Source organism: Zootoca vivipara, chromosome 8, assembly GCF_965207765.1.
Source record: "Zootoca vivipara chromosome 8, rZooViv2.hap1.1, whole genome shotgun sequence".
NCBI classification, from domain to species: domain Eukaryota; kingdom Metazoa; phylum Chordata; class Lepidosauria; order Squamata; family Lacertidae; genus Zootoca; species Zootoca vivipara.
In genome coordinates, this window is record NC_142591.1 from 46,904,086 (window position 1) to 46,924,019 (window position 19,934).

Consider the following 19,934-nt stretch of genomic DNA (forward strand, 5'->3'; position numbering starts at 1 on the left):
TTCAAATATCTTTTTTGTATCTATTGTTTTGTTATTTTAATTGTATTTTTCTATTTTAAAATTTGTAAGTCGCTGAGAGATTGTCAGTAGGTGTATTCAGTCCCTTAACCCCCAAAGGCTGTCATTTTTCTCCTTTCATCCATGTCTGCATTGTTTTGCATATTCAGGGCTAAACAGAGTAAGTGGCTGGGTGGAGGCTACTTAAAATTCCTCCTACAATGGATGGCCCACACAGCCAGCAAGTTATGAGAAGCAGCTTGCCTGGTGGATTGAGTAATGTTCCCTGTGTCTCTGTCTCTAAAAACCATGGTTTGGTATTTGCTGGAGGACATTGCCGGATCCATACTGATCTATTTAAACCATCTTGCCTTGGCTCTCTGTGAGAGAAACAAAGCCTGGAGAACAGCATTCCTATTTGCTCACTGATATATATGGTGGTTGATCCTCATGGCAATTCATTTGTGTGTATTCTGGGTTTTGGATCCATTCACATTTCTGAATGGCATAGTAAAACTGAAGATGTTGTACAGCAGACATGCATAGTTGGTTGCCATGTGTGCTTACTGTGTGACTACTTGGTCATATGGAACACGCCTAAAAGTGACCATGTGTTTACTTTCAACATCCTGTTCCATCCCAGAGCCTTTCTACGCATAATTCAAAGGGCATTCTGACTGTATTGTAGGCATTCTGCAGACGTTGAGTTGATTTTAATGCTCTTCTTTTGCAGAGTAGACCCACTGAAATTAATGGGTTGGATACAACCCAGTAAATCTGGCTTATATGTTAGAAGTCAGGATTGCCTGGTACTTGCTCGGGCCACATCTTTAGTTGCTTCCCCACTCTCAACTCCTGAAGTCTGCTTCTCTTTGCTGCCATGGCCTGTTCTTCTGCCCAGAGATAGGAGCAAGAGGACCCCACTTTGCCTTCTCCCTCAAGAGATGGCCTTGCAGATTAAGCCCAGAGGAAGAAGGAAAGTGAATGGGCAAAGAGGAGAAGGGCTTGTTTCAGGAGGAGGCACTGAAGACATCTTTTTTAAGGCCTTCCCAAAACCTGGAGCTGGCAAATCACTGAATGAATAAAGTTTCAAGACATACAATATTGTTAAACACACCCCGATTTCCAAGTTATGAAATATGTAAAGGGTGCCAGGTTTGGTTTCCTTTGAATGACAGTCACTGGGATATCTTTGTGGTGGTGTTATTCACACACAAACACTAACTAAGCATAAAATGAAAGGGCTCACAAAATTAGCACCTCAGCATATTTTGCTTTCGCATCCATTTGTAGATGCTTTCAGCACAGAGAGCGAGTCAAGCCTCTTCCCAAGTCTAGCTCACTATGAGACAAGACTGGTTCTCCTATCTAGACCCACCAATCATCACTGCATCTCCAGCCATTGGGGGTGGGGGCTGTTCCCCTCTAGGAACATCACATCATTTCTACAGCAACACACTTATACTTGAGCAGCTCTTTAGTTCTGCAAAGAGAGAACTTAACAGACTTGGTTAGCACCATTCACTTAATAAAGGAACTGGTTTGACCATTTCAGTCCTTCTGCTATAGAATCACATCTTACAGATGTAAAACCACAGGCCTTGAGGGGTCCTAAATATGACATCTAGACCAAACCCCCAATTCTATAACCATATAATCATATAAAATTCATAAGTGGCTTTTCACACCAAAAGCTTTACTAGATACATAGTCATAAACAGAAAAGGATAAATGGACAATGGAAAAATGGAATGATTATGTTTTTGAATATGTACAATCTTGAGATAATTGAACAGGTAATGATGGAAGACATATGGGAAAACAAATGTCAAAATATTTTGAATAAATGGACAAACTATAGGAAGTGGATAGCACGGGGGGGGGGGGGAAGCCAACCCAAGCATGCAAATTAGAATGAATAATCTGTGCACATAGTTAAAGATTTGAAGAGAGAACAATTTTTTTGTGCAGAGGGGTTAAAGGGGAGGGAGAAGGGGGGAAAAACACCATTTAGGATAAATGAGTAGGGACAGAAGTATATACTGTCAAGTAAAATGATTTTTTGTAACCTATTCGATGTCCCTGGGTGAAGGTGTGATTATAAAGAATGTAAAAAAAAAAGATACATAGTCATAAACAAAGACATGTACACAGTTTAAGGCCTTAGAATGCAGATGGGAATTTATGCCACCACCATTCATGCCTTGTAGAGCAAGTGGAAGGTGTTTCAGATCTCTCTCTAAACTTTCTAAGTACAGGTGTGCATCTCCTTTGGTCTGTATGCACAGTACCCAATCCAGCATGGGAATCTGGGCAGAAGCAATGTCTCTGCAAGTTCTGCCTTGCAGAATTAGTGTGACCAAGTGAAAAGAGCTTCCTCTGAGTGGACCCTTTGATGGATAATTAGACTAGGGCAAGATTGTATACAGCACAGATTTTGAACACTCTTGCATTTTTTTGTCAGTTGCTGGTCCTCTGTGGGAAACCGCCGAAAAGGGAGGCAAGAACTCTCCATAGGAGCCAACTGTGACAGGATTGGGACGATTGAGCATGAATTCCTTCATGCACTGGGATTCTGGCATGAACAGTCACGATCTGATCGAGATGATTATGTCACAATAATGCGAGACAGAATTCAAGTGGGTAAGCTAATTTACCTTCCTTTTAATTTCAAACTATTGATAGATTTCATCTGTACAGCTTCTCATTCAACTTGAATCTCATTAAAGCTTTCTGATTTGGATGGCAATGTCTAAAATGTGATGCGTTGTTATATACTCCCTGCTCCCCCAAGCAGGGGAAAGTTCAAGGGGCAGTGCTGCCAGCTTTAGGTTTCCCTTTGGGTGACGGCACACACACTTGCGGCACCTTTAGAACATTTGCTTTACCTCTAAATATGTGAGCAGCACATGAGTGAAGGCAAACAGGGCTTTCCTAGACAGATAGATAATTTATTACGGTCGGAGACCAGCTTATAAAACACACCTGGGGGTACAATCCCAGAAGGAAAACAAACATTTAAAACATTGTACAACAGTAAATTTAAAATTTATAACAGGGCTCTCCTACAGTGATCTCCCCCCATTTGCATCTTGATCTACTTCCAGGCTGCACCTCCAATTTCACCATGCTCCAGCTAGAAACTCCTTTTTCTGTTTAAAACAGGAAACTTCTGTTTCTTTGTACATGTACCTTACATCTGCCCCCTCTCCTTTTACCAATAAGCTTGCCTTATCTGGAATTCTGCGTATGCCTGCTGCACCGAGTCTCTCTCATTTCTTTCTGCTTGCAAAGCATTGTAAATTGGGAACTACTTTAATAAATAAACACTCTGTGGTTCTGTATGATATACTGGTACTCGGAATTCAAAGAAGAAGCCACGGGACAGCAGGCTAAGCACATAAATTATAAATTTGTTACATTGCAATGGGAGAGATACTGAAGAGTGTGCTTAAGTCTGTCACCTAAACCAGTGGGACTGAAAAGGGCTTCCCTTTGGCTGGATTGTGATTTGTATAAGCCACCGTGGTAAGTTCTACTGCTTCTTTCAGGTAAGGAAGGAAACTTCAACAAATATGATGATAAAATATCTGACTTCCTTAATGTCCCATATGACTATAACTCTGTAATGCACTACAGTAAAACTGCCTTCAGGAATGGAACAGAACCAACAATAGTAACAAATATACCAGCCTTCATTGATGTGATTGGACAGCGCATGGATTTCAGTGAATATGATATCCGGAAGCTGAGTCAACTCTACAACTGCAGTAAGTGTTTGAAACTCGATCATATCTTTTCAGCCTCCTTTGTCCATCTGTCATGGATGCTTTAGCTGAGATTCCTGCGTTGCAGTGGGTTGGACTAGATGACCCTCAGGATCCCTTCCAACTCTACAATTCTATGATTTGTTTGCTTAGGTTTCATTTCTTAACTTTACTTTGGGACAAATTCAGTGTTGCCTTCTTCTGATTGTTTCATCTGCCAGCCAGAAATGCTTGCACTGGTGGGGCAATCTCTCCCCTCCTCCACACGTGTTGCAAATGACATGTGTTTTCCCAACCCTCCCCTGAGCCATTTTTGGGGGTATACAAGGAGAGGAGAGGGGCATGAGTCCTCTGGTGCTAGCAAAAGTGCTTGCACAGGCTTCCACTAGCAGTGTCTGTTAGTTAAATCTGGTACTTTGCCTGTGAATACAGTAGCTTTAGAGTTGCAAATAAATTTCCCCCCAGCATCTGAGACAGGGGTGAGGAACCTCCAGCCCAAGGACCTAATTAGGCCCAGCACATGGTCTTCATTGGGTTTCCAGTGTTGGTTCCCCCCCCCCCAAAGCACACCCACCTGTCCCACACCTGACATAATTTGTGATGGTGGAGAACTAGCTGCCAGAAAACAAATGGGTAGGTGCCTTAGCTAACTTGCTGTTAGCACTTACCAGCTCAGAAGCACAAACTGATTCCAGCTGGCTTCTTGTAAGGGCTGTAGATTGGTGGTTATGGCAAGGTGGCTGGGATTGACTGTACTCTTAGTCAGGAACTCTCTAGCGCAAGCAATGCCTTCCCCTAGCAGACTGCCTGTATATGCCACTCGGCTGATTGGTGCTTACAGCAAGCTGGCTGGGATTTGCACTTACAGCAGACCCCAGAGTGGGATGAGCTGTAAGCATAAGTTTCCCTGTGCTTTGAATTGAAACCAGCACTGCAACACTCACAAAGGATGGTTTGTTTGGGATTGCCTGATGTGGCTGAGGATGATTTAGGGTTGCCATATGTCCAGATTTTCCTGGACACTTGTCAGCAGTCAGCAACAGTGTCCGGGGTGTGTGCTCTTGTTGGCAGTGCCATTTTTGCATTTATTAACAACAACTTTGGGCAAAACTAAAAAAAAAAAAGTTCAACAACTTTTCACAGTTTGAAATATGGCAATCGTAGCTGATAGGAATTCTAGTGCTGAAATAACTGAAAGGTGCTGCACCGACTACACCTGACCCAGATGGACCACTGGTCTGATTCTGCATGAAGCAGCTTCTTCCTCAGGTAGGATGCTAAAAAAAAGGAAGGGGAAAAAATAAGGCTGAAAAAGCAATATAAGTGGCCTGATGGTTATTATATGGTCAGTTGATTTTACTTACATCCAATTCAGTTAGGAATGTGGTCCACTAAAACACATGCCATAATACAGGTGTAAGTTTTTAAGGTGCCACCCAACTCTTACACACACACACACACACACACACACACACACCCTAAATAGCTGAGTGTGCAAAATCTGCCCTTTAAAGGTCCTTTTGATTTTCCTAGTAGTGAAAATGAGATACTGCTCATTCTATAAAACAAGTAAGCCAGCTTATTTATTTTATTTTAAAATGAAACTCATTTACTTCTACTTGAAGTGGTTTATGGATTCAGCCAATAGCATTGATGGATCATAGAATGGCTGAGGCTGTGTTCATACTTCCAGTTACCGTGCATTCATTGCATGTTAGTACTGGGTTTTTAATCCGTGTTCACATGACAACATGCAAAATGTGTATATATCCTGTTCTTTGTTATAAAATACTACTGTTTGATGTGTTATTTCTCAAACCAGCAATTAAGAGTCCCCAAGCCATTCCTAATTCATCTCTAGCCAAGGTGTGAACACCTTTGCATACTATAAAGACATCCCTGCCTGTCAAACCCCACCTCCAACAGATGTGAATCAGATACTAAAGAAGCCATGCTTGGTGGGGTGGGGTGGTGGACACTGAAATGCGCAGAAAAACAGAAACTTCACTGCATACTGTACCTTTAAGTAAGCCATTCTGTATTAATTGATGGTATTCACCTGCTGATGTATTTAAAGTTTGAAGCTTGTCTATTCACTAAGCTGTGCCTGTGAAGTATTTCTCATGTTGTGCTAATTGTGCTGCTTAATCTGGTAAGGTGTTACATGGTATTATGTTTATATTTTAGTACAATTTATGTAATGTGGAGCAGCATTTATTCTATGACTCTGACCTATACATGGCTTTGTTAATTATTTGGCTTAGTTGAATGACCATGTGTTCATTCTTTTAGATTAGCTTTCGAGTAAATTCCTTGTTACATTTTCCAGCCAGTGTGTAGTGGTTCTGGTTGTTTATAGTGATGTGAACCCACCTTGACTTAGAACAGAGTTTGGTTCTTTTGACATTGTGGTTTTTCTAACTAAGTGAGATATGAGAAGATGTGCAATTGGATTTCCCACAAAAAAGAGAGAAAAGTTTAACAGCAGTTGCAGGGTAAAGGTCGAGAATTGCATGGAACAATGGTCCTAGGGGAGATTAACCTTTCTCTCATGCCATTCATGCCAAAACTGTTTGTCTACTAGAGGTAAACCAATAACAGACAGACAGGTTTCCTTCCACAAGGCAGCTAGCAGCTGGTGGGGATATAGATTAGGAAAAAGGTGAGCTGGAAAAGGGTTTAGCCATCTCACCTACAGGCTCCTTGACTCTTAGACTATTTACTTCGCCACTATTTACAGCAGCTTTTGTCTTTTAAAAGTACAAATGAGTCACAGATCTCCTGATGGCATATCTAGTTGGGTCTAAACTATTTCCTGATGCAGTTGACTGAATAGTCCCACTAAAGTAAACAAACACTGTATCTGCTCTGTTGTTTTTTAAAATGCTGGTAGCTTCATCTTTAAGCTTTATGGAGACATGCAGTTTTGAATTTGAAAACGTGTGTGGCATGATTCAAAGTACAGAAGATAATGCTGACTGGCAGCGCATAACCCAGGTTCCTAGTGGACCACAAACGGATCACACCTATATTGGACTCTGCCAAGGTAATGTACAGCAATCATTATTATCTCTTAGATAAGTATTTTCTGTGGATGTATCTGATCTTCATAACCTCACTAACTTGCTGATAAATTGCTATTGCGTTGTTAACCAAGCCTGTTAAATAATTATAATGTTTACTGTATTATTTCAAGTCATATCTCTATACATGTCAGCAACCTACATTTCCATGTTAAGGGAATTAAGCTGTTTTCAGAACTTGAATGACATAATTTGGTTCAAATGTGCTGGGGGAGCCATTTCCCACTGTGACCTTGCTTCTTGTGGGAAGACAGGATGTTGCCCTTTCCGTAGAGCTGTTCCATAAACTAGAATGTTTACCAAAATAGGCTGGAGAACAACATGCATAAATGTGGCTTAAAGCCTGGATAGTGAAGTGCCCTCATAAGGTACACAGGGGAGCAACAGAGGCAAGACTAGAGTTTTTCAAGAATTGGGGATTTATTTTTTAAAGTATTTGAAAATGGTAATTTAATTCTGAAAGCCGTTCTGGAGGAGAGGTGTGTGTGAAACTATGGCAGGCCAAGGAAGTTGCACAGTGATGTTTCATTTTGCGTGGGAGGAGAAAGGAAAAGTAGAAGTTGGAAAATTGATAAGAAAAAGGCAGCAAGGTGAATAGGGGGTTATTCCTTTCCTTCCTGTCCTAACTGCAGGAAGGAGAAGTGGGGAATGCTTAGCATAAATCCAGAAAGAAGATTGAAAAAGGCTTGCCTCTTTCCAGCAAGGCTTTGCCAGGCAGAGTCTGCTGGAACTGGGAGTGCAGAAAAAGAGCACACAAAGCAGGAATTTGTGCTTCTGCACTTGCCACACAAGAATCAGCTACAGTTCAAAGGTGCAAGAACAGACACCCAAGTAGAAACTCTAAAACTTAGCCAGTATGTCTGCCAGCAAAACGCACACAGACACACCTGTACAGGGCTCGAGACTCACTCAGTTCTGGGTTTCTAAGGTAACAAAGGAAGTGGATCTGTGCGAGATGACAAATGGGTGGGGCCCATCCCCCAGTCACAGCTGGTTAGAAATACATAGTCAGAGTTGAGAGCAGAAAGTAGAGTGATGTGAGCTAGAAGCAAACCAGCAAGCTGAGAAGACAGAGAGACACAGCAATTCTTGTTTGAATCCAAGGCTGCAGCTATGGGGGAAGCAAGGCCCTCTTGTGCTGGTAATCCTGTGAACCCCTCCATCGTAGACACAGGTTGTACATATGTGTAAATAAGCCATATATCATAAAGACACCACGGTCTCCATTGTGCCACATTCCAAAGGAAACACGAACCCTGAGAAAGCACCAGGAACCCCTGGAATCTTGCATCAAGTGCTTTCTCTAAAGCGCACTCACTGTAGCCAATCACTAGATGGTAAAATGTTGCTTTGATTGAGGGGCATTAAGCATTAACAGTTCCAGCATATGGAGGGTGAAGAAGTTCTAATGAATCTGTGCTCTCTCTTTCTCCTTGACAGAGACTGGCTACTTTATGCATTTTAACACCAGTGCTGGAAGAGCGTCAGAGCGAGCGGTTTTAGAGAGTCGATTTCTGTATCCCAAGAGAGGCTTCCAGTGCCTACAATTCTATTATTACAACAGCGGAAGTGAAAGTGATCAGCTGAATGTTTTAGTCAAGGAGTACACTGATGCAAACCCCAATGGGACCCAAAGGCTTGTGAAAATGATACAAGGTATGAAAGCATTATTTTTGGTATGTATATGCTCTTGTTCAAGTTAACACTGGGTTAGTAAACTGCTCTGTATCACTTTAGACTGCAGGCGGGGACTCAAATTATTGCATGCTCCTCCGTTAAAAAAGAACAAAAGTTCCTCTGTATAGAAAGCTAGCGTGTCAGAGAGAAGATTCGGCCACATTACTCATTCCATACGGTAATATCAAGTTTTTGATGTGGAGGACAATTAAAAAATGTACAGTTTGAAGCTGTATAGTCCAGACACCAGTTTACTATGCTGGTGAGGACTAGTCCGGAGTTCAGTATTTCACATTTGACAAGTAAAGTTCTGAGTATTTTATTCTTTGGTCTGGGTTCTCTGTAGTGTTTTTAATGGATTTCTCTTGCCCCAGGTCCACAAAAAGGAGGCCCATATTGATCTATGGGAGTCTTGATCTGAAATTATAATGGGACACTGTAGTGATGGACTTTTAAATTGTATTTAAATATATTACATTTAAAAACGAGTAGATTGAGATCCGGTGAGAAGGCGGTAGGGAGTCTATCTGTCTGTCTGTCTGTCTGTCTATCTATCTAATCTATCTATCTATCTATCTATCTATCTATCTATCTATCTATCTATCTATCTATCTATCTATCTATCTGTGAAGTAATGTTTCCTGTGAAGTCTATCTATCTGTGAAGTAATGTTTCCTGTGATCCACCACAGTCAGGAGACAGGCTACTGTAGCCTGTGTCAGGGGAAGCACCGAAAAGTCTTATAGGTCCTGCATAAAACTCATGTACACAAATATGAATGACAGAATGAACTGTTCAACATTTAACCCTTTTTAAATTTCATGGGGAATGTGAAAATCTGTTTGTGTAATATTGAAATATGTTGTCAATATAATGCACCTCATTATTCTTTTTCAGGTTCACCTGCAGGCTACTGGGAGCTACACCACGTGTCTTTAAATGTTGCAAATAAATTCCGAGTAGTATTTGAAGGCATCAAAGGATCTGATGCATCTAATGGAGGCCTTTCCATTGATGATATCAACCTGTCAGAAACCCAGTGCCCTCACCATGTTTGGCATATAAGAAATTTCACTCAGCTGGTTTCAAGCGCTACAATATTATATAGTCCACCCTTTTACTCTCCCAAGGGGTATGCATTTCAGATTGGTTTGCTCCCCAGAGTTACCACCAGTTCATTTAATTTACAGATAGATTTGCACTTGATCTCTGGTACAAATGATGACCAGTTGCAGTGGCCTTGTGCATGGCAACAAGCTACAGTACTTCTGCTTGATCAACATCCAGACATCCGCCAACGTATGTCAAATCAAAGGAGTATAACTACAGACCCAAGCCAGCTAGGTAGGTTAATACTTGGATCAGTTTACCCTAATGGGTATGGTTTTTTATATAATGGTTATGGTTTTTTATATGCTTCAATAATGCTTTAAAATTATCTCTCTCTCTCTTTCGCCAACAGTAGTGTATTACAATTCCTAAGGTGCATGAGAAACTGCCCCCAGACCAGATAACACAAAATAATCTATATAAAAAAAAGTTGAGCTGATTACCTCCTTGTGTAGACATTGTGAAATACCATACTTTTCCGTGTATAAGACCAGGTTGTTCCCCCCCTCACAAATATAATGTTAAAAAAGGGGGGTAGTCTTATACACGGGGGCAATCCCCCCATTTTCTTAATTTTGAGTCCCCCCAAATAGGGTGTGTGTTATACACGGAAAAATATGGTGTATATGGTGGCTGTCATCATTTCATAATCCTCTGGTAAACTTTTAGCCCTTGGGTCAATTTTTCTTCCCTCATGGAATTCATATTACTCTTTCAGCTCCATTCCTTGAAAACAAGTAAGAATCCTTTATTTCTCTTGAGGTACCAAAGGCATGTATTTGGACTTCTCAGTATAAGTGCACTCATGAGAGTTGTAGTCTACATGTGGAGGCCACCTCTGGCATAAATCAAGTATATTTTCCAGATGCCAGTAATAATAACCTCACTGGTCTAGACCTTAATCGTGATGGGTGGGGACAAGGTAAGGCAGGATTACATAAAGCCAGCATATCCAAGCCAATCCCTACTGTGCCCTACATTTCCTTTCACATATATTTGTCTGCAGCAGGGTGCAGTTATTGTAGGGCTGAAGTGTCTCTGGAAGTTGATAGCAAAAAGTTTTGTTTTTAAAACACTAAACGTGAGATATCCAGGTTTTTTCCATTGTGTTCAAAGCTGGCCAATGGTTCCTTTGGGCCTCAGTATCTGGAGGGCCTCCACTTGCTCCTTAAAGGTAAAGGACCCCTAACCATTAAGTCCAGTTGCGGACGACTCTGGGGTTGCGGCGCTTATCTCGCTTTACTGGCCGAGGGAGCCGGCGTACAGCTTCCAGGTCATGTGGCCAGCATGACTAAGCCACTTCTGGTGAACCAGAGCAGTGCACGGAAATGCTGTTTACCTTCCTGCCAGAACGGTAGCTATTTATCTACTTGCACTTTGATGTGCTTTCAAACTGCTAGATTGCTCCTTAGGATGAGATAAAAATGGCAGTAAGAGACCAACAGTGGGCAATAAGGACGCTTACAGTCTATTGTTTTGAGTTGCTCCTGTGAGAACCAAGACAGAAACCAATTGGGTAGTGATGGCAGTGGAGGGAACCTCTGGAACAGGAAGATGAATAAGGGAGATGCCAAACCTTGTGTTTTGTGGCCTTCAGGCAGTAGACCTAGTGGGTTGGAACTGAAATGTTTTTAGAGGTTGGTAACTTTTTTGTGCTGCTGTGGATTCGGTGGAAATCCTCACAGCCAGTGCCCATGCAGGTGGTTATCTTTGGACTTTTTAACATTGCCCAGGCTACATAGTTTCCCTGCCCCAGTTGGAAGTGACAGCCCAGCTTAGATAGTCGTTGTGTCTTGATGTTCACAGCCTACAAGAGTTAATTGAGTCACATTGTCTTCCTGCTTACACAAGAATCTTGAGAATTTTTTTTTTCTTATTTCGTTGGAAAAAGGTATATAGTTAGTATCATTTCATATTTTGCTGAACCCCTTTTCTACCAAAAATATTAGCTTTACTAATTTCTTCTTCTTTCAGAATACGATAGACCAGATAATGTAGGAATAGTTGCTACTTTTCCTAATGGCACTGAATTCATGAGAGGTCCCGCAACTGAATTCAGTTCCTTTATAACACTTCAAAGACTTGAAAGTCGTGAGTTTGTTAAAGAGGATAGTATTTTCATTCTTACAACAGTGGAAGGTATGTGGGTTTTGCATTTGAGTGATATTGTTAGTATCAAGGATTCAGCAGAAGTAATCCCATGATAGTCAATGGGAGTCTCCCTAAAACAAACAGTTCTGCATATTTTCTTCCCAGAGTTGAGACTAGAAGGTGGGTCCTGATTGCTTGTGAATCTGCTGATGGCCACTAGTTGAAATGTTTTGCAAAATGTATGCTGAGCTGCTTAGTCAGGCAGTCATTTGAATATGCAGAGTTCCAACATCTGGAGGTGTTAATTTTTCCGAAAGGCAAATAGACCAACCTTTATGGCAGCTGCCACATGCTGGAACTTGCAACTATTGTAATATTTCCCTAGTTTATCTGATATAGCTGCTCAGAGGCCTTGTTTGCATGTTTATCAAAGAACCTGGGCAAGGCTTGGACTTGCACATTCAGTGTCTCCCCTCGCCTTCCCCTGAGCAGCTGTGAGAAGTTTAGAAGCTTTCACTTTTCAATTAAACACAGTGTTACTTCCGAACCCCAAACTGGGGTTAATATTTACTATCCTTTATTTTAAGAAGCCAACTGCATAAACAAAGGTTTAGAGGTGGCTTTTTCTGACTGGCCATAGTTGAGACAAACAGCAGTTTATCTGGATTCAGGCATAATGTGACTAAGTTTAAAATTACAGGAAGGGAGAGCCGTGTTGGTCTTCCGTAGTCGAAACAAAATAAAAAAAATCCTTCCAGTAGCACCTTAGAGACCAACTAAGTTTGTTATTGTTATGAGCTTTCGTGTGCATGCACACTTCTTTCAGAATACAATAGATAGGTATCTGAAGAAGTGTGCATGCACGCGAAAGCTCATACCAATAACAAACTTAGTTGGTCTCTAAGGTGCTACTGGAAGGAATTACTGTGGTTTAAAATTGGAAGCTTTTCAACTCTTCCTCGTGGCTGCCCCAGAGAAGAAGGATGGAGCATGTGACATTTGCTGCAATCCATTTTCATAATGCTGAACTATTATTCTGTATTACACCTTTATGTATCTAAGCAAAAATCATAGGTTAACATTTATTCCAAAAAGCAGTTGTACATCACTCATAGTTAATTTCAAATTATTTTATAATGGGAAAATGAATGTTCCTTTGCCATTAAGCTTATAAACAAAAGATCTCTAAACTTCTGAGCCCCAAACCTAATTTGATAAAATTAATAGCACCAAATGCTTTAAGATGTATTGGTTAAGCTGCAAGAATTTATGTTTTGCCTCATTTATTCACCTCAGATATATCACATTTAATATCAACTCAGCCAAATTCTACAGTCATCACTCCAACTGCAGTCACTACTGGTGTGTGTGAGGCCTATGGCTGTCAAAATGATGGAATCTGCATTCTTGAAGAGGGGAAGCCAGTTTGCAGGTAAGCAATGTGTAATGGTGTTGTTGTGGCTACTCTCGAGTAAGGACGCCCACTCCGTACTTGTCTTTAAAGGTTTTATTGTGCATAGTATTTACAGTGCAGAGATAGCAGAAAACATGACCTCCTAGTCACTCGCAGAATCCGAGAGTGGATGTTTCCTGTTGCGTGACCAGCAAAAGAGCTTGGGCACGCCTTAATTTGGGTGCCGGAAGGGGCTGCCTGTTCTCCTCCACCTCTTGGCTTGGCTCCTCCATCCCGCTAACTTCCTCATTTCTCCCACCGCTCTCACTGGGTGAAGTGCTGGTCAGCAGGATGGGGAGAGCCTCCCTGACACAATGTGTTCTTAAGTGTTCATTATTGTGGAATTCCTTCTAGGGAGGCATCGTGTTTAGCAATCTTGTTTTAAAAATCCTATGTAAAGTGGGGGTGAGATAACCCGAGATCTTTGTCTTGCGGTACTCCCACAGAGGACATTTTAAACTGACCTTCAGTTGTGCTACATTTTGTGCACATTCCGCATTTGTTACTAATAATCTGCTATGTTCCTTTAGCTGTTTTTGACAACAAGTAATGGTATCCAGTCCAGGTTTGTGTTTGTTGCATGGGGGTTAACTATTTTTAGGCCTCCATGCTCAGCTGTTTTTGCCAGTTTCTCCCTCCATCCAGTATAGGCTTGGAAGGAATGCCTATGTATTTCCCCCCTACAATTCCCAGAAATTAGGCTTTAAGCAAGCTTAACTGGGTTATACACCAACAGGCAGTGCATAAGGAGATGCCAGGTAGGGTAGGAGATCCTAAACTCACATATATATACTAATATATGAGTACTAATTCACCAGGAAAGATGTGCTCGGGTCATGGTGGAGAACACATTCCATGCTCTGTATTATTTAAAGCCAGACTGAACATTCCAGCAGCTAATATAAAAATGCTTTCCTGTAGTTCCATGATACTGTGTACAGTTTTGTCAGTTCAGCTATGGGGATCCACAGGTTCCTCACTTCTGGGTGAAAAGGACTGTGGGCCATTTAGCTTAGAATGGGGAGGGGTTTCTGACCTGTGAGCTTCATTCGGGGGTGGGGCTGCAGTGTGTTGACTTGTGTTTGAATGTGATTTGCTTTGCAGATGCCCTGTAGGTGCAGATTGGTGGTATGTGGGAGAAAAATGCGAGCAGAAGGGATCCATTCAGGACACAGTTGTGATAGCAGTTGCCTCGTCTCTATCTATATTTGCTGTTATGTTGATCATCACCATTGTAACGACCAGCTGTGTTAAAAAGAAATATAGGGAAAAAATGGAAGCCATGGAAAGCCTGGGTTTACAAAATGTAAGTATTGCACTTCCAGTGTACAATTAAAAGGTTGTGTGGCCTTTGCCAACATACACAGAGGCTAACACAACTCTGGATGTACTATCTACCAAGCCCCACTGGCTTCTGTTAGCTTATGCTGCATAGTGTGGCATTTATTTGAGCAGCTACATTTTTGACACAGCAATCCAAGTGAGGGAGGGTGAAACTGAGGCAAAAGAACAACTAGATGCACAGGGTAGAAGGTGGGAGGGGAAATGTAGTTTGCCAGCCTACTGAAAAGCATCACCTTTTGTATTTCTCATTTTGGTTTTGCAAGTCCTCTCAGATGAAACGATTTTAGGGGAAACAGCATTAAAAACAAGACAAAAGCTATATGCCACTTCTAGGATTTAATTTAATTACTCTTCAATCGAAATTTAAAAAGAAGCTGTGACTTTTTCTGGCCTAAAATTCTGCACAGGAACTCCAATTTGAGACCCCCATTTTCCATCCAAGAGAATAGAAAAGCAAGATAAACTTTGGCTGGCAAATATTAACCTGAGCTTGATTCATGCTGTGTGTTCAATATATTATGCTCTATGCAGGATAGCCACATTTATTTTGCAATTACTATAATTGTACTCTATCAAAGTGATTTAGAATATGCCTTTTCCTCTCTTGACAGAAAACACATCTCTGAAGATAAAGTTTGGAAACCAAAATGGATGGCCTCACTTGAACACCTCATTCATAACTTCATGTCCAGCACGGTTTCTTCTTTGCCAACCGACATTTTACTTACAGGAAAAAAGAGAAAGGAAAGGAAATTATTTGTGTGTGAATTTAAATCAATGCAAAAAAAGCGGCTAAAAGGGATATTTTAAATTTAGAGATGGTGCAAGTTTAAGGATTTCTCTAAGCAAAGTGGTCATATTTCTTTATTTCCACCACATAATTTATGAAATGAAACTGGGAGGTTTCCCTTCTGTATAAACAATATGGACCCAGAGAGAAGACATGTGTCTCAATTTTTTCCAGAGGGGGTTTCATTTGCAGGTGGTTCCCCTCCAGAATCTTTAAATGGCTTTTTAAACATCTGAGTTCAAAAAATTGTTTGGGGATTTGGCACGATAGCATTTCAAGGGGGAAAGTGGGTGGAAAATCACATATGCTTCAGTGACAGCCCTTTTCTGAAAAACTCATCAACTGCCTGGCTGCTTTGTGAACTCAAAGGTATAAAAAGCTGTTAACCTCCCTTGTAGGGAGGTAACCGAAGTTCTAAGTTGTGTTTAGGTCATTTCCACTGGGGATGGCTATATCAGTTGTGCAAAATATTAGCAAAACCTCTTTGGGGATAACAAAACCTGCATCCTTTTTCCAATATACTGAATGATGGAGCTTCCCAATTTTATTTATTAGGTTGTTAAAATGTGCCCAAGGATAAAAGTAGCTTATTGTAGGCGCCATCAGACAAAATGGGGAGAAGAGTTGCATTACTGAGGTTAGCCTTTATTATCTTGCTAACACTGCATAACAGAGTTGTACAAGTATGATGAGCAAAGGATAATAAAAACATCAATGCCCTATTAACTTTGTATGCTCCTATGTATTAATAGGAGATGGATCTTCTCTACTGAATGTCCCCATTGTAAAGAACTCTCATTACCTTCAAAGATCAAACACAAAATAGCTTTAATATACTTGCAGCCATGAATGTATTGCATTAAAAGGTGCTTGTAAAGAAAAACATGTATTAAGTCTTATTAGCTAAAACATGAAATTTAACCCGAGTTTGCATTTTATTTTAATAGTTATTGCTATAAAATCCAAATCCTAAATAAACTCCTTCTTAGTCTTTTTTCACAATAATTCATATAGTTTTCTTTACAAAACTTCTTGCAACCCTACAAGCGATGTCAATTGATTACAATTGTCTTTCAAATATAATATATCATAAATTTATTCCAATCTTTCCGGAAAGTCTGGTCCTGAATTTTCCCAGTTAATTTTGCCAACTCAGCTGCCATATCATTTCTTTAAAATTATTGTCTTTGATATCTTTCTCACAGCTGATGAGAGAAAGCTGGGAATGAGAAGCAAAAAATGAACAGCTCTCCCAATGAAAGGGTGTGGAAGTGGAGTCTTCTGAGAATCTGTTCCTTTTAACTTATAAATGATCTGGAGTTGGGGGTAAACCATGAGGTGCTGAGTATGCTGATGATACCGGATCATTCAGGGTGTTTAAAACCAAAAAAATTACAAGGAGCTCTAAAAGAATCTCTCCAAATTGAGGTGAATGGGCAGTAAAATGGCCCACAATGCAACTCACTGTAAGTGATGCACATTGAGGCAGAAAATCCTAATTTCACATGTGCATTAATAGGATCTGCACTGGTGGTGATAGACCAGGAATGAAACCTTGCAGTCAGGGTGTTTATCTTGATAAGGATATCAGCTCAGTAAGCAGGAACTGAAAAAATAGGGATAGGGACTGAAAATAAAATTGCCCAAATCATTATGCTGTTCTACAAGTCTTATGGTGCATAGACTGGACTAATACTTAAATATTTATGTAACAGATCTAAGCTAATGCAGTAATACCATTATGATAATGCTAGCGATTAAATGGGCATCAGACACACAAACATTAGGTAAAACTACAGACTTACATCCATAAAGTTATTTATGGCAGGGGTGGTTAAGCTGTGAAACATTATAGACCATCTGAGAAACACACTGAACTGGAGGACAGATTAATTGCATACCATTTACATACCGGTATCTTCAGAAAGTGTGCATCTCCCCATCTTCCTCTCCTCTCTTGCCAGGTAGGCAGGCAGCAGACGAACCTTGGCTCGATCCAAGCAACCATAATCAGGATGAAAATAGGTGCAAATATTTGAAGAACACTGCCAGCAGCTGAGTTCCCATTGGAGGACAATAGCTAGTCTCTCTGAGGTGGAAGACACAAAGAAATGAGAATGCCAGTGAAGTACTGTGGCTAGAGAGCATAAGAGTTCAAATCTTCACTCTGCTTCAAGGTTTACTGCTTTTCTTGGATTCCCCAGCCCTCCATCTATCCTACCAAAAAGGTTTGCTGCAATTATAAAAAGGGATTACCATCTAGGTTGCTTTTAGCTCCTTGGAAGAACTCCTAGAGCTTGGGCTACATATTGGGCTAGACTCACACATTAAAAAGTGAAGCTAAATCTAAAGATGTTCAGGATGCACAGGAAAAGGTCAGGTAGTTTCTAAAACAGCTTTCTTTAAAATGGCATAAACACTTGCACAATTTCTTGAGTGCTAACAGCTAGCGGTAATTTTCCTTCTGTTCTCTGCACACAACCCAGATTAAAAATGTCAAGCTGCATATGGTAGGCATGACTGAAATTTGCAACCCTATATTATGGCAGTTGTGACTCAGCCTTTGAAAAATTGAATCTTAAAAAGTTGTTAATGCACTAACCTACTTGTTCGGGCGCCAACAGGTTGGCGTGCTGAAGGCAGCAGTCTGATGCAGAGGGAGCCTAGGTCCACAGTCCGGGTCAGGAGAAGCCAAAGTCAGGAACACTGGAATCAGGAACAGGACGAGCAAGGCCAACCATGCGCTTCAGCACAGCAGTTGCAAGTGCTGGCGAAGGGAGCAGCCAGCCTTCCTTAAGTAGCCGGCTCATCACCATGCCTCTTACGAGCTGCAGCTGCCTCCAATTGTTCCCTCCGTTTCTCAGCTCTATGCTCTACAGCTGAGAAGGGAGGAGGGGAGGGGGCCCGTCAGCTCCTCTCCTCACAAGGGCCTGATTCTGCCTCAACTTCTTCCCCCTCCTGCTTTGGTCTTCCCTCTTCCCTATCTGATACTTCCTCTTCTGAGGAGTGCCGCCACCAGTCTTCTCCAGGTATTGGGGGGGGGGGCTTGCCACCACTCTTCCTCGTCCGGCTCAACCCTGACACTACTATAGGTTAGAAACTGGTTTGCAAATCTTGGTTAATCAATATTAGGGTATGTTCGTGTTACTACTTACTGTGACTCTCAACATGCTCCCACCACTGTTTTGTTTTGTTTTGTTTTGTTTTGAAGCCGTGTTCACACATCAGCCTCAATCCACCTGTGTGCTGCAGCTTTTGGGGAAAACTCCTCTTTGATGTGTTTTTCTTGAAACCAGCTCTCATCCAGTTTGAAAATGGAAGCGACGCTGTGCTGTGAACAGTTTGGGCGGCTTTTGCAGGTGCACAGATGATGGCTTCACATGGTGCAGGAAAAGAAATCAAGTGAAGGCACACACACTTTGGCGCTGGTGTGCATAGTGATGGGAGAAAGCCACTTGGAAATGCAACTTCATAGCTTCTCAGGCTGCTAGTGGGAGCATAGCCTTTGTGTCAGTTCAGATGAAACACTGCATCACAGTTAATGCTAAGTTGGGGAAATCCATCTGACTGAGGGAATGCTCAATCTTCTAATCATGAATCTTCTCTAATCTTCCAAACACTAGCCCAGCCCTAAATGCAACTCTTTCGATAGCAAATTAGGATGGTTAATGCCAGCAGGATTGTAACAAAAGGGATGTGTCAGTATTCTTAGAAAAACTCTTAAGGTTTGCAGAAAGTAAAAAAAAAAACATTACAAAAAGCCCAAGAGGGCAAACCCTTTCTCCAAAACCCAAATGAGGCCTGAGCATGCTTAGTAGCCATGGAATTTTTACTGTCAATTGGAAAAGAAAAATGGAAAACTTGGGGAAGTGATGGAATGAATTACTTAAGGGGCATATGGCGTAACACCCAATACACTGTTACATTTTGTTGCAGACCCACCTGTGCATCTATATTTGTGATTAGCGGTCAAGTAATAGTGAAATAGCAGAAGTAGTATGATCTTGGCAATGGACCGGGCTAGTGTCACAGGAGATCATAGTCTCCAACAAGTTGTGGTGAGCCCCAGGCTCATACATTTCTTCATACACTCTTTCCCCTCTTTTACATGCCACAGGAAATGCAAAGAGTCTGCTTCTTTTTTAAAGTAATCACAGCTTCTGAGGATGTCCAAATTCATGCAACTGTAGTTTAACTATCATTAGTGATAACAAGTTGTGATTATACCAGTTTCCTATCCCTTCTGAATTAGGACAGAAACCAGACCATGCATCTGTACAGATTCTGAGACACAGATGCATATATTAAGATTGCACAAGAGTATTTTAAAAAAAGATTCCAAGAAACAGTCCTGAAAACAGATGAGATCAAGATGTGCAATAAAACCAGACGACCTTTTTTTTTAAAAAACCAGATCTCATAAGTATGCAGACAAATTGATCAGCTTTGCACTTTGGCAGTATTCCAACTTAATGGAAGAAATTCATTTTAAGAACTCCTGTGTTTCACTTCAATTATTTTACCCAAAGAATCCAGCAATTAAGACCTTAGCTTGCCAATACTGTGTTTCTAATCTGTCCATTTAACTTCTGGATGAAATAATAAACTCTACGCATTTAAAA

The 19,934-nt window shown here is 41.1% G+C and overlaps 1 protein-coding gene across 2 annotated transcripts in view; it reads left to right on the forward strand.

Annotated features, from left to right (window-relative positions):
- MEP1B (meprin A subunit beta) overlaps positions 1–16,034 on the forward strand; it is a 32,191-nt gene extending 16,157 nt beyond the window's left edge. For both annotated transcript variants that reach the window (XM_088675440.1, XM_035125152.3), the window contains 9 exons: positions 2,462–2,640; positions 3,549–3,767; positions 6,658–6,810; positions 8,288–8,503; positions 9,422–9,868; positions 11,609–11,773; positions 13,022–13,157; positions 14,283–14,484; positions 15,134–16,034. In XM_088675440.1, the coding sequence (XP_088531566.1) occupies positions 2,462–2,640; positions 3,549–3,767; positions 6,658–6,810; positions 8,288–8,503; positions 9,422–9,868; positions 11,609–11,773; positions 13,022–13,157; positions 14,283–14,484; positions 15,134–15,148 (1,732 nt within the window). In that variant the 3' untranslated portion in view covers positions 15,149–16,034. The remainder of the gene's footprint in view (positions 1–2,461; positions 2,641–3,548; positions 3,768–6,657; positions 6,811–8,287; positions 8,504–9,421; positions 9,869–11,608; positions 11,774–13,021; positions 13,158–14,282; positions 14,485–15,133) is intronic.
- The last annotated feature ends 3,900 nt before the right edge of the window (positions 16,035–19,934 follow it).